This window comes from Geotrypetes seraphini, chromosome 4, assembly GCF_902459505.1.
Source record: "Geotrypetes seraphini chromosome 4, aGeoSer1.1, whole genome shotgun sequence".
Taxonomy (NCBI): domain Eukaryota; kingdom Metazoa; phylum Chordata; class Amphibia; order Gymnophiona; family Dermophiidae; genus Geotrypetes; species Geotrypetes seraphini.
The window spans coordinates 224,975,343-224,987,152 of record NC_047087.1 but is presented as its reverse complement, the minus strand read 5'-3'; the positions used below and the strand labels follow the sequence as shown (position 1 = coordinate 224,987,152).

The 11,810-nt window shown below is 43.9% G+C and overlaps 1 protein-coding gene across 6 annotated transcripts in view; it reads right to left on the bottom strand.

Moving 5' to 3' along the window:
• Positions 1-1,593: 1,593 nt before the first annotated feature.
• The window catches only part of DLG5 (discs large MAGUK scaffold protein 5), a 305,150-nt gene continuing 294,933 nt past the window's right edge, over positions 1,594-11,810 (bottom strand). For all 6 annotated transcript variants that reach the window (XM_033940910.1, XM_033940911.1, XM_033940908.1 and 3 more), the window contains one exon: positions 1,594-2,021. In XM_033940910.1, coding sequence (XP_033796801.1) covers positions 1,918-2,021 — 104 coding nt within the window. In that variant the 3' untranslated portion in view covers positions 1,594-1,917. The remainder of the gene's footprint in view (positions 2,022-11,810) is intronic.

The following is an 11,810-nucleotide window of genomic DNA, read 5'->3' as shown; positions in this document are numbered from 1 at the left end:
TAAAAATGGAGAACCACAGGATGTGCTCAGGTATCCTGCTGTAACTTCCAACTGTATGTGCATGCGCTAACCATGTGCTAAAACTATTTCTATTTTTTCAGGGGGAATGTCAGTAAGTGCATTTATATTACTGTGTGCTGTTTAGTGTTATGCAAACCACATGAGCCTACAAAATAAGAGGCGGAGAGTGCTCACACAGCAATTACCCCCCCAAAAGAAAAAGGCCATGTGCTAATTAGCATATAGCCATTAATACGTACAAAAGACAGAAAATCAATCGTCTTACAGCCACGATAAAAATGGCCTTAGCACATAGGAAAGACCGCATAAAGGCACGCTAAGGCAATATTCTACTGTATCTTTGTACAAGGGCCCCTTTATACCATGGATGACTAAGGGCGGAATTTATCAAAAGGCACTACCGTGTTAACATGTGCTAACAATTAATGTATGCTAAATGCTAAAGAAGCCCAAAGGAATAAAATATGCGTCTTTAGCATTTAGTGCATGCTAATGCAGTAGTACCCGTTGATGAATTCCGCCCTAAATTTTTATTTTTAATTTCAGGCAAAATAGTACACAGAAACTCACCTTTGTCAGCCTAGATATACAAAGCTAGGAGTACATTCGAATGCAATCTGACTTAGCTTACTCATAAGTCATGACCTGCATCCAGTCATCCAGACCCTAAGAGCCTTGGCTCTGCTCTGCCCCAGAAATTTGCACTTGTCCAGTCCTCAGTGATTACACCCTGGAATCATATGAAAAAGGCTCTTCCCTACAGGCAGTGGGATGTTCAAGGGAGCACGACTCCCCAGAATACCAATAGATAGCTACACAAATATCTTTTCCTATTATTCCAGTAATAATAAAATCATGTCTCAAATTAAAAAAAAAAAAAAAAAGCAGCTTTGAAAAGTACCTCAGTGCAATAGGAGCTTCAGTAAACTTGGAATCTTCAATCAATCAATCAATATGATGGGTCCTAAAAAAACACTACAAAATCATCAGTACCTTTTACAAAGGTGCACTAGCATTTTTAGCGCACGCACTGGATTAGCTATAGCATGCGCTACCCGAAAAACTACCGCCTGCTCAAGAGGTGGTAGCACCTAGCCCGCGGGGCATTTTATCACGCGCTATTCTGCGCGTTAAGGCCCTAACGCACCTTTGTAAAAGGAGCCCTAAACTGAAATGTCAAAGACAGTGTTATCCCTTAATGTCAACTTATCTGAGATTTTTTTCAAAACATTATTGTTCAACTCTCAGGAAATAAATGTTTGTAAACGATTGTTGGATTGGAAATTCCAAGTTTAGAGAAGCTCCTACTGCACTGAGATCCTTTTCAAAAAATCTTTGGAGACATGATTTCATTATATCTAGAGTAATAGAAGATATTTCTGTATCTATTGTATTTTTCTTGTTCACTCTATTTTTGGTTTTCCCAGAATATCAGCCATTCATAGACAGCATCTTCAAAATCTTTCTTCCCGAAGGATTGCCTCCATTGTAGAAATTAAAATAAAGAAAAGGAGAAAATATATATATATAAAAAAAATTAAGAAACATTCAAGTAAACATGGACAACCAACACATGGAAAAAATTGCAGAGTTTTTTGTAAACTTATGATTCTAAACATATGACTGCAGCATTGCTTCATTCATTTGTTTTTATAAAACACATTTATATGGTACCACATCCTACCTTATGTAAACAAGTAAAAATTAAGATGAGCAACTTCTGTGATCAACCCCTTCCCATATGCTTTATGGATAGAAAGGGATATACTTTTTTCAGTGTATTACACCCCTTCATGATCTTCTTTTAGATAGATATACATATATAGGTGTGACACACACATATACACAACTTGATGGATGGCTCTGTGACAATTTTGACTACCTCCCCACAAAGAGCTATAGAGGGCCAGCTGGAATCCAAAGGACTTTGTTTTGCTCTTGGTCGACAGTTGTCATAATTTGAGTGCAAATACTTAAAAGGGCTCCTCCCTGGATAACACCTACAAATGCAAAGGTAAAAAAAAGTTAAAAAAAAGAAGGTGATGTTAAGTAGCAGTTTCACATATCAGCACACTGACTATTTTTTAATTAATTTATTTTTTCTCTATCTAGTGCTTTCCTATCTCTAATAGAGTTCCTTTCATATATTATTTGTATTATAATGTAAACCGCTTAGGTCTGTAAAATGCTGATGCGGTATAAAAAATGCTAATAAAACGGTTCATAGACAACTCGGCGAAAGACAAAGGCGCGCGCCGACAACTGAGCGCAAGACGGAGGCGCGCGCCGAAGAAAATTACAGTTTTTAGGGGCTCCGACAGGGGGTTTTGTTGGGAGCCCCCCCAGTTTACTTAATAGAGATCGCGCCGGCGTTGTGGGGGGTTTGGGGGGTTGTAACCCTCCACATTTTACTGTAAACTGAACTTTTTCCCTAAAAACAGGGAAAAAGTGAAGTTTTCAGTAAAATGTGGGGGGTTACAACCCCCCCACCCCCCACAACGCCCCCAGAACGCGGCGCGATCTCTATTAAGTAAAGTGGGGGGGTTCCCCCACGCCCCCCCGTCGGAGCCGTAAAAACAGCAATTTTCTGCGGCGTGCGCCTCCGCGCTGCGCTCAATTGTCTGCGCGCGCCTTTGTCCCGGCGCGCTTTTGACCTGACACCAATAAAACATAAACAAACCTATAACTATATATGAAGTAATTTCTCCAAAGGTAGCCTGAAGATAGGCCCTGGATGAAGTGCACTAAGCATGAATTCTAACACAGCAGTTGCATATGTAACTACCATTATAGAATACTAGCATAAGTCCACCATTATGTGCCTAACTTTAAGCACAACCACCTAACTGTGGATAATTAGGAACATAACTGTTAGTATTCTATAACTAGCATGTGTGCTAGGCATGCCTTTGACCCACCTATGCCTTCCCAATTCTATGCTCCCTTGTAATCTTATGCTATATAATTTGCAGAATCCTAAGAAGTTATGCATAACTGACTACACTTCCCCCTCCCCATTCGCATTTCGGCAATCGCGATTTCACATATCCGTGATTTTTTGGGGAGGAGGAAAAAAGAAAAAACACCCCACCATTAAGTCTTCCCCCCGGCATCCTGGCCTTACCTGGTGGTCTAGCGGGCTTTCGGGGCAGGAGCGATCTTACCACGCTCCTGCCCTGTGCAGATCGCCATTAGGAAATAACTGTAGGGAGTTTCCGTTGTAGTCTCGAGAGACTAGGGGAACTCACAGCAGCCATTTCCTAATGGTGTTCTGCATGGGGCAGGAGTGTAGGAAGATTGCTCCTGCCCCGAAAGCCCGCTAGACCACCAGGTAAGGCCAGGAAGGCGGAAGGTAGGCAGGGATGGGTCAGAGCCGGATATTCGTGGTTTTTCGCCATTCGCGGTCCGGCTCTGCCCCATCCCCCGCGAATCCAGAGGGAGAAGTGTAGTGCCAATTAATACTAACTATGGCCAATTGGTCATTAACACCAATTAGGAACTAATTATCAAGGTAAGTTACCTGAATATCTGACAGTATTCCACAATTTGCGAATGCAACTTTACATGCTAAGTATACAATTGTGTGTACAAGTAGATGTTCCTTCTGTTACTAAAGATAATCTCCATGATTATCTGCCATAGTAGATGATGGCAGATAAAGACCTGTACAATCAAGCAAGTCTACTTAAGATAAAGTCATAGCATATGATGCAAAACAACATATACTGTATGTTCTTGATCTTGCCATTTTCAGGGGACAGGCAGTAAGAAGTCTCCTCAGCACTGGACACACTACACAACAACTGAAGTTGTAGTCAAAGCCCACTCCAACCCCTGTAAATCTGTCTAGCTATAATCAGGGCACAGATTGTATAAATCTGCCCCAATTTGGCCTTATTTCCCATTTACTGAAGTTACTGTCTAAGCTGTGGCCTAAGGGATCTGACCAATCAGAATCTTAGACCACGCCCAGTGCATCCCAGAATGCATTGGGAGTGAGCCCTAACATTCTGGTTGGCCCAGGCACTTAGGGCTCCTTCTATGGGAGGTGCCTTAGGCGCATGGGCCAACCAGGACGTTAGGCCCTTCCCCGGTGCATCCCAGGGAAGGGGAAAGCCTGCCATTCTGTGAAGGTGGAAAGGGAAGGGGAAAGCATGCCATTCTGTGAAGGCAGCCCTGCCAGCCAGAAGTAAGCATCCCTCTGGCCAACCGACAAAAAATAGGTACTGGTGGGGTCCTGGTGGGCTTGGGAAGGGGGAGGGGTATGTCTTCAGGGAGGGTTCCAGCAGGAGGGACTGGGCTTCCTTCCTGCCAGTGATCTTCAGGGGAGGGGGGGGAAGAGGGATCCCTCCTGTCAGTGGATATATATTGTTTACCTTGCATAACAGCATGAAACAGGGCTGGTATGCAGGTTCTAATCCAGCCCTCTGATATCCAATTTGTCTCTATGAAAGGGACTCGCACTATGTCCTGAAGTAACTCTTCCTGACCTTACCGCAACAGGTGAAGTGGCAGTTTCTGCGGGCAACAAACGGCCCAGAGCTGAAAGCGCTCCATAGCCCAGTCACCCAAGCACCTGCGCACCTTTTCTGCCTTGGGTAGTATGGCGCGAAAAGCTCCAGAATCTCCCGACAACCTTCTAACCCTGCCCTACCAGCATTCTCATTGACCGGCGTTCTCCAAAGAGGCGGACTGATCGAGAGTTTGGCTGGTCAGATTACATCGGTCAGGAGGGGTAAAAAGAGAAGGAAAACCGTGAAAAAGAAGGCAGGGCTCCGCAATCGACTCATGTTGCCTTAGCGATCGGCCAGTCGATCGCGATCAATCTATTAGGCACCCCTTATCTATTATTATTATGATAGTAAGCATTGATACAACCCAGCGCATCATCTTCTAGGCCCACTAATCAACACCATTGTGCAAAGCAACAAAAAAAACTCGACACAGGTTCAGTCTCAGTAGAAGCAACAACCTTCCTTTTGACTCATACCTAGAAAGCATTGCCAACATCCCTTTACTTCTACCACCCAACCTTCCCTTCAGAGGAAAGTTGCTCATTTTTTTTTTTAACCAGTGGGTACTTCAGGTCATTTCCACTGTACCACAGACCAGTGGGTACTTCAGGTCATTTCCAGGGCTATGCCCTACGTTGGGTCACCAGACACTCTGACCACATACAAAAAGTCTCCTTTCAACTCCCTCCAGAAGATTCTACAAAGATTTTTCTAACCCTTTTCAATGCTTCTCTAGAGTCGATCTATAAATACGATCATGTTACGTTATTTTATTGCGAATTGCATTGGTTACCTATGGAAGCTCAGGTATTGTTCAAGCTGGGCTGTTTTCGTTTCAAGGTTTTATATGATGCAGCCCCTACTTATCTGGCTAACAGTTTTCCCAAAGCTACAAACAAATGCAGTAGGAAAACTCATGCTCTGTTTAATTTCCCTTCTGTACAAGGTTGTAAAAGCAAGAAATTCCTAAATCACTCTTTAGCATCTCAGGCAGCTTCTTATGAAAAAGAATTTTGATCATTGTTGCTTACAGCTGTTTCTTACAGACATTTTAGAAAACAGATAAAAACCTCTTTTCTCCAAATACCTGACTAGCTGACTCATTCAAATATAAGATTATGTTTAATGTTTATAATTTTTTGTAAACCGCATAGAACATTTTGGTAACCCGTAGAACTTTTTGGCAATGCGGTCTATAAGTATAATGTTATGTTATGTTATGTAAAAGTGGAAGCAAGGAAGAGTAAAGAACTACACGCCGGTAAATCTGACTTTTATGGTAGGTCTTGTCAGACAAATCTGAGAAATTTCTGACTGGGTGACCAGAGAATTGAATGGAGGGAGTACGCTAGGCGAGGCGGATTTAGATTTTAGCAAAGCCTTTCACAGCGTTCCACACAGGTGTCTAACAAATACTGAGTACCTTCGGTATGGGTCCCAAAGTGACAGACTGTGTCAGGAACCGGTTGAGTAGGTGACAGAAGGTAGTGGTCAATGGAGATCAATCTAAGGAAATGGATGTTACCAGTGATGTGCTTCAAGGTTGGGCCTGTTCTTTTTAAAATTTCTATAAGTGATACTATTGAAGGACTATTGTCAGGTAAGATTTGCCTCCTTGCGGATGATACCAAAATCTGCACTAGACACCTCTGATGATGTGAATAACATGAGGAAGGACCTAGTGAAGCTTGCCGAATGTCTGAAATTTGGCAACTAAGATCTAATGCTAAAAAATGCAAAATTGTGCATTTAGGCTGCAAAAAGCTAAGGTAATGGTACAGTTTAGGGGTTGAAGAACTTTCATGTACGAAAGATGAACAGGACTTGGTTGTGATAGTATGTGATGATCTTAAGGTTGCCTAACAGGTTGAAAAGGCAATGGCAAAAGATAGGAGGATGCTAGGGTGAATAGGGAGAGGTATGGCCAGTAGGAAAAAAAGAGGCATTGATGCCCCTGTATAACTCTGGTGAGACCCCATTTAGAATATTATGTATAATTCTGGAGACTGCATCTTTTAAAAAGATATAAACAGGATGGAGTCAGTCCAGAGGAAGGCTACTAAAATGATCAGTGGTCAACATAAGGTGTATGGGGACAGACTTAAAGATCTCAATATGTATACTTTGGAGGAAAGGCAGGAGAGGGGAGATCTGATAGAGATGTTTAAATACCTACGTGGCATAAATGCGCAAGAGGTGAGTCTCTTTCATTTGAAAGGAAGCTCTGGAATGAGAGGGCATAGATGAAGTTAAGAGGTGATAAACTCAGGAGTAATCTATGGAAATATGTTTTTACAGAAAGGTGGTAGTTGCGTGGAATAGCTTCCCAGTAGAGATGAGAGAGACAAAGACTGTGTCTGAATTCAAGAAAGCATGGGCCATGCACGTGGGATGTCTTAGGGAGAGGAGCAGACAGTGGATGCTGCAGATGGGAAGACTGGATGGGCCATTTGGCTTTTATCTGTCATCACAGTGTTCTCCCTAGCGTGTTTTAGCCGGGCGCTGTGCCCAGCTAATTTAGGTGAGCACCTGGCTGTCATCTTGCAACCACACCACCAGCATCAAAGCCACGCTCCAATCCTCTTCCCTGTCCTTATTCCAGGGGTGTCTAACCTGCGGCCCGACAAGAAGTTTTGTGCGGCCCAGCTTCTCTCTCCCTCCGGCGGGTAGTTTTCTGGCCGGCTCCCTTCTGCAGTCGACTGTGGGTGGCGTCGGCTCCTCGCGCGCGATCTGTGGCTGTGTCAGAAGCGTTCCCTCTGACGTCATGACGTCAGAGAGAAGGCTACCGAATCAGCCATGAATCGCGCACGAGGAGCCGACGCCACCCGCAGCCGACTGCAGAAGGGAGCCGGCCAGAAACCTACCGCCGGAGGGAGAGAGAAGCTGGGCCGCACAAAACTCCTTGTTGGGCCACGGGTTGGACACCCCTGGAGTAGAGACAGGGAAGAGGATTGGTGTGCGGCTTGCAAAAAAAATGTGTCCCAAGAACCAAAGTGGCTGTAGGAGTCCTGAGACTCTGACTGGAGTTTCTGAATTATTAATTGGTGAGTATTTTGGGGTATTTCATATGTATAGTCTTGAATAAACTCAGAACTTTGTATAAGGGATTGAAACCTTCATATACAGTACAAAATGGGAACAGACCAAAATAACTTGACCCATTTCTTTAAATTTATTTCTAATTTCTGCACTGGCAGCTATGACTGTTTGAATGACAATCACTCTATCCAAAAGGAAGAAGACTAAAAATTATTCCCAGAGAATAGTTCCTCATGTAGAGGGATAAAAGTTCACTGCACACAGCTGGTTGAAATGCCCAAAACCAGGTGCTCTAGAGCAGTGTTCTTCAACCGCCAGTCCATGGACCAGTGCTAGTCCGCAGAAATTTTCTGCTGATTCACAGGGCCGGCACGTTCATCGGGCCCTAGACAGCGTTCTTCAGCCGCCAGTCCATGGTGCGATCAATGCGGCGTCTTTGGGCCAGCTTCCTGAGTGCTGCAGTGCACAAAGCCATGGGAAAAGGCTTCTCCACGCGGTCTGCGCTTGAACCGGAAGCCTTCTCTCTGACATTGCAACGCATGCGAGGAGCTGCTGCCCACAGCTTTGTGCAATGCAGCACTCAGGGAGCCGGCCCGAAAATGCTGCATTTATCGCAAAGTAGACCGGCCCATAGATAACACCAGGGGGCAAGCCAGAAGGCAAGGCACATGGAGGGAGAGAGACAACAACGCTAGAGGAAATGCTTTTATTTTTTTAATTTAGTGATTGATTTGTCTGTTCAGGAAGAAATGCATTTGTTTCTTTTCCTCTGAGGTTGTACTGCTTGCAGAGCCTTGCATCTTAGGGCTTGTAAATATTAGTACTTTTAATTTTTGGTCCTGCATTTGCATGGGGTTATCTGTTTTATGGTAGGAATGAATGTTAAAAAGCATACGGTGTGCTTTGTGTATTTTAATTTTGTGGTTAAGCATTATGTGCTGTTAATACAATTATATTGTGTGTTTATATGAAAAATGAATGGAACAAATGGTGTTACAATTAGTACTATTATGGAGGCAGGGTTTGGGGCAGAGATTGAGTGGAGATGGGCATGACTTATCCAAGTGTTCTTCAACTGCCGGTCTGTGGACTGGTGCCGGTGCCCAAATAATTATTTTATTTCCGCCGGTCCATAGGTGTCAAAAGGTTGAGGAACACTGCTCTAGAGATCCAGATCAATTGTAGATACATTTGATAACTTTTCAAAAGCATTCTAGAAATGGTCTAGTTCATCTTACCTGCATAATCCTGATATCCTGCACAGAATTTATAGCATTGGTGTGGAGGAAGAGGGAAAGAGATATTTGAAGGGAGAATTGTTGGGAAGAAAAAGGAAGAAATGGTGGACCTGGGGAAGGGAGGCAGACAGGCAGGGGGAGAGATGGGATGGGGTCAGTTGGGAAGAGAAAGGGAGAGAAGTTGGATCTTGGGATGGGAAGGAGGGAGAAATGTTAGTTATGTGGATGGAAGGCAGAGATGCAGCATCTCTCTTTTTTCCCCCTCCATTTCATTGTTCAGCATCAAAGGGGGAGGGAATAAGAAAACAGAAAAGAGAGGGAGCAAAATGTTGGACCATGGAGATAGAGGAAGAGAGATGGACCCATGGGAGGGCAGGAGGGAAGAGAGCTGGGATAAGAAGATGCTAGGCAGGAGATGGAAAGAAAGGGACAGGGAGTTACAACCTGACCAGTGGAGAGAGGGAGGGGGATTCTGAAAGTGGTGAGCCATGTGGATGAGGTCAAAAGGGAGATGACAAGATGAGTGAGAGAGGAGTGAGTACAGTGGTAGAAATGTGGTAATGGGGAGTAGATAGAAGGAAATAGGAGGCTGGGAAAGGAGTGAGATGGGAAATGGGAGAGCTAGGGACTGAGAGAAGATGGAGAATTGAGAGGTAGCCGAACATTTATAAAGAAGAAGGGTGAGAAAGAAGGCAAGATTTGAGTGGACAGAGGCAAAAAAAGAGAAAAAGTTAAGAAGGCTGAAAGGGAAAAATCAATATATTGGAGACAGGCATAAGGAAAGAATGGAACAGTATTGAGAGGTGAAAAACTGGACAGCAAACATTGGAAAGAGAATTGGTAGAAGATCGACAAAAAGTAGAAAGAGAAACTGGGACCAAGATGATGGAAAAACAAAACATCCAGACAATAAGGTAGAAAAAATTGTTTTATTATGAATTTATTAACTGGAATATGTTATCTTTGGGATATGTGCATCACAATTATTTTTGTATTCAGTGGCGTAGTCATATACAGCTGATTTGGAAGAGGGACTGGAACCCAAAATTAGTGGAGGGGCACCAAAGTTTCTCCCTGCCTGAGTGCAATTTATAAATACTTGAGCTAGTGGAGATTCCCAAGCCCTGCCAACTGAAGACATCTTCCTCCAGTCTGGCAACTCAAAATCTCCAAGCTTTGCAGCCAAAGGCAATATCCTCAAGCTGCCCCTGCTTTCATGCATACATGAAAACCAAGGGGGGGCAGGGAGGAGGCCCAAAAAAGCAGTAATATTTACCCTGATTAAACGATCCTCCACGTGCGCTGTTGACAGCTGATTCAGCATCCCCGCTCTGATGAGGCTCACCTCTGAAGAGGCTCACCATAGCTGTAATAGAAGTGAATGGGAGAACCAGGAACGCGCATCCCTGCTCATCAGAGTGGGGATGCGGAAGCCTGTGGCTGCTCCCACTGTCAGCGGTGTACGTGGAGGATCACTCAGTCAGGGTAAGAATTACTGCTTTTTTGGGTTCTTCTCCACAGTGTCCCTTTAATGAAGGTTTATTATTAGATACGTACATCTTCTATATTAGTGATTGCAAATTTGGGACCTGCTCAGCCTTTTTTTTGCTCATCAGCTAGTGTTAGTGTTGGTGTTTGTGCGGTCCCAGAAAATTTTTTTGTCCAATGTGGCCCAGGGAAGCCAAAAGGTTGGACACCACTACCCTACTCCTTCACCGTGAGCAGGGAGGGGTAACTTTCATAGCGTTCCAGGTCGTGGGCCAACCCTCTTCCCCACTCCTACTCCTTCACTGTAAGCAGGGAGGGTTAATTTGCTTAGCATCAAATTTGCACTAACATATTTCCCCGTCCCGCCCGGCTATTTTTTCGTGCCACCCGGCTGGAAAAAATTTCTGGGGAGAACACTGCATCATGTTTGTTTCTAAGAGCTGTCAACCCTACAACAAAATACAATAGAGCCCATTCCATTTCAGGAGAGAGGTTGAGGGTTCTATTTAAATTATTTTCTAATACCAAAGAAGATCAGAGGTATTCAACCAATTTTTGACATCCAGGGTCTAAACAAGTACTTGAAGAGGTTCCAAATAGTCTCCCTAGGAGCCCTTTTACTCTTGCTACAAAGGAGAGATTAGCTCTGCTCTCTAGATCTCAAAGAGACACACTCATCTCCATTCTCTCTGCTCACAGGAAGTATTGCTGCTTTCATATAGGAGCTCAGCACTTCCAATATAATGTCTTACTGCTCGGTCTGGCCTCTGCTCCTTCTGTATTCACAAAGTGCCTGGTAGTAGTAGCAGCAACCCTTTGCAAATAAGGGTTTCATGTCTTCTATCTAAATGATATTCTCCTATTGATCAAAATGTCATCATCTGCATGCAGATCAGAATGTAATCAACTCAACTGTTATCTCCTTGAGCTTCTCGGTTTTGCCATGAACTATCCAAAGTCTCATTTACAATGGACTGAAACCTTGGAATTCATAGGAGCTCACCTGGATACTATCCAGGGTTGATTTTTCTATCAAGCAGAGAGTGGAAAATCTCATTCACCTGTGCCAGTCTCCAAATTGAGGTGCACTCCCGTATGGTAGATGTTACCTCACATGGTTTCTACAGCTCATGTGACCCCGTTCGCATGCTTTCACTTCAGAATTCCTCAGTGGACTTTATCTATCCTCACAGTGGTCTCAAGTCACAAGATCCCTGTCTACTCACATTCAAGTGACTCCAGAATTTTGTCACTTTCTGCTTCGGTGCATGGTTTCAAACAATCTCACTCAAGATCTTCCATTTCAGCCCCTCAGTACCAGAAACTTCTAACCACAGATACCTCTATGCTGGGCTGGGGAGCTCACCTGGATGGTGGTCTCCATACCCAGGGAGTGTTGAGTCTACAGAAGAACTTCCATATCAATCTCTTCGAGTTGTGTAACATAGTGAATACCCTCAAGATATTCCAATACCATCTACTTCATCAGGTAGTACTCATACGTATGGAC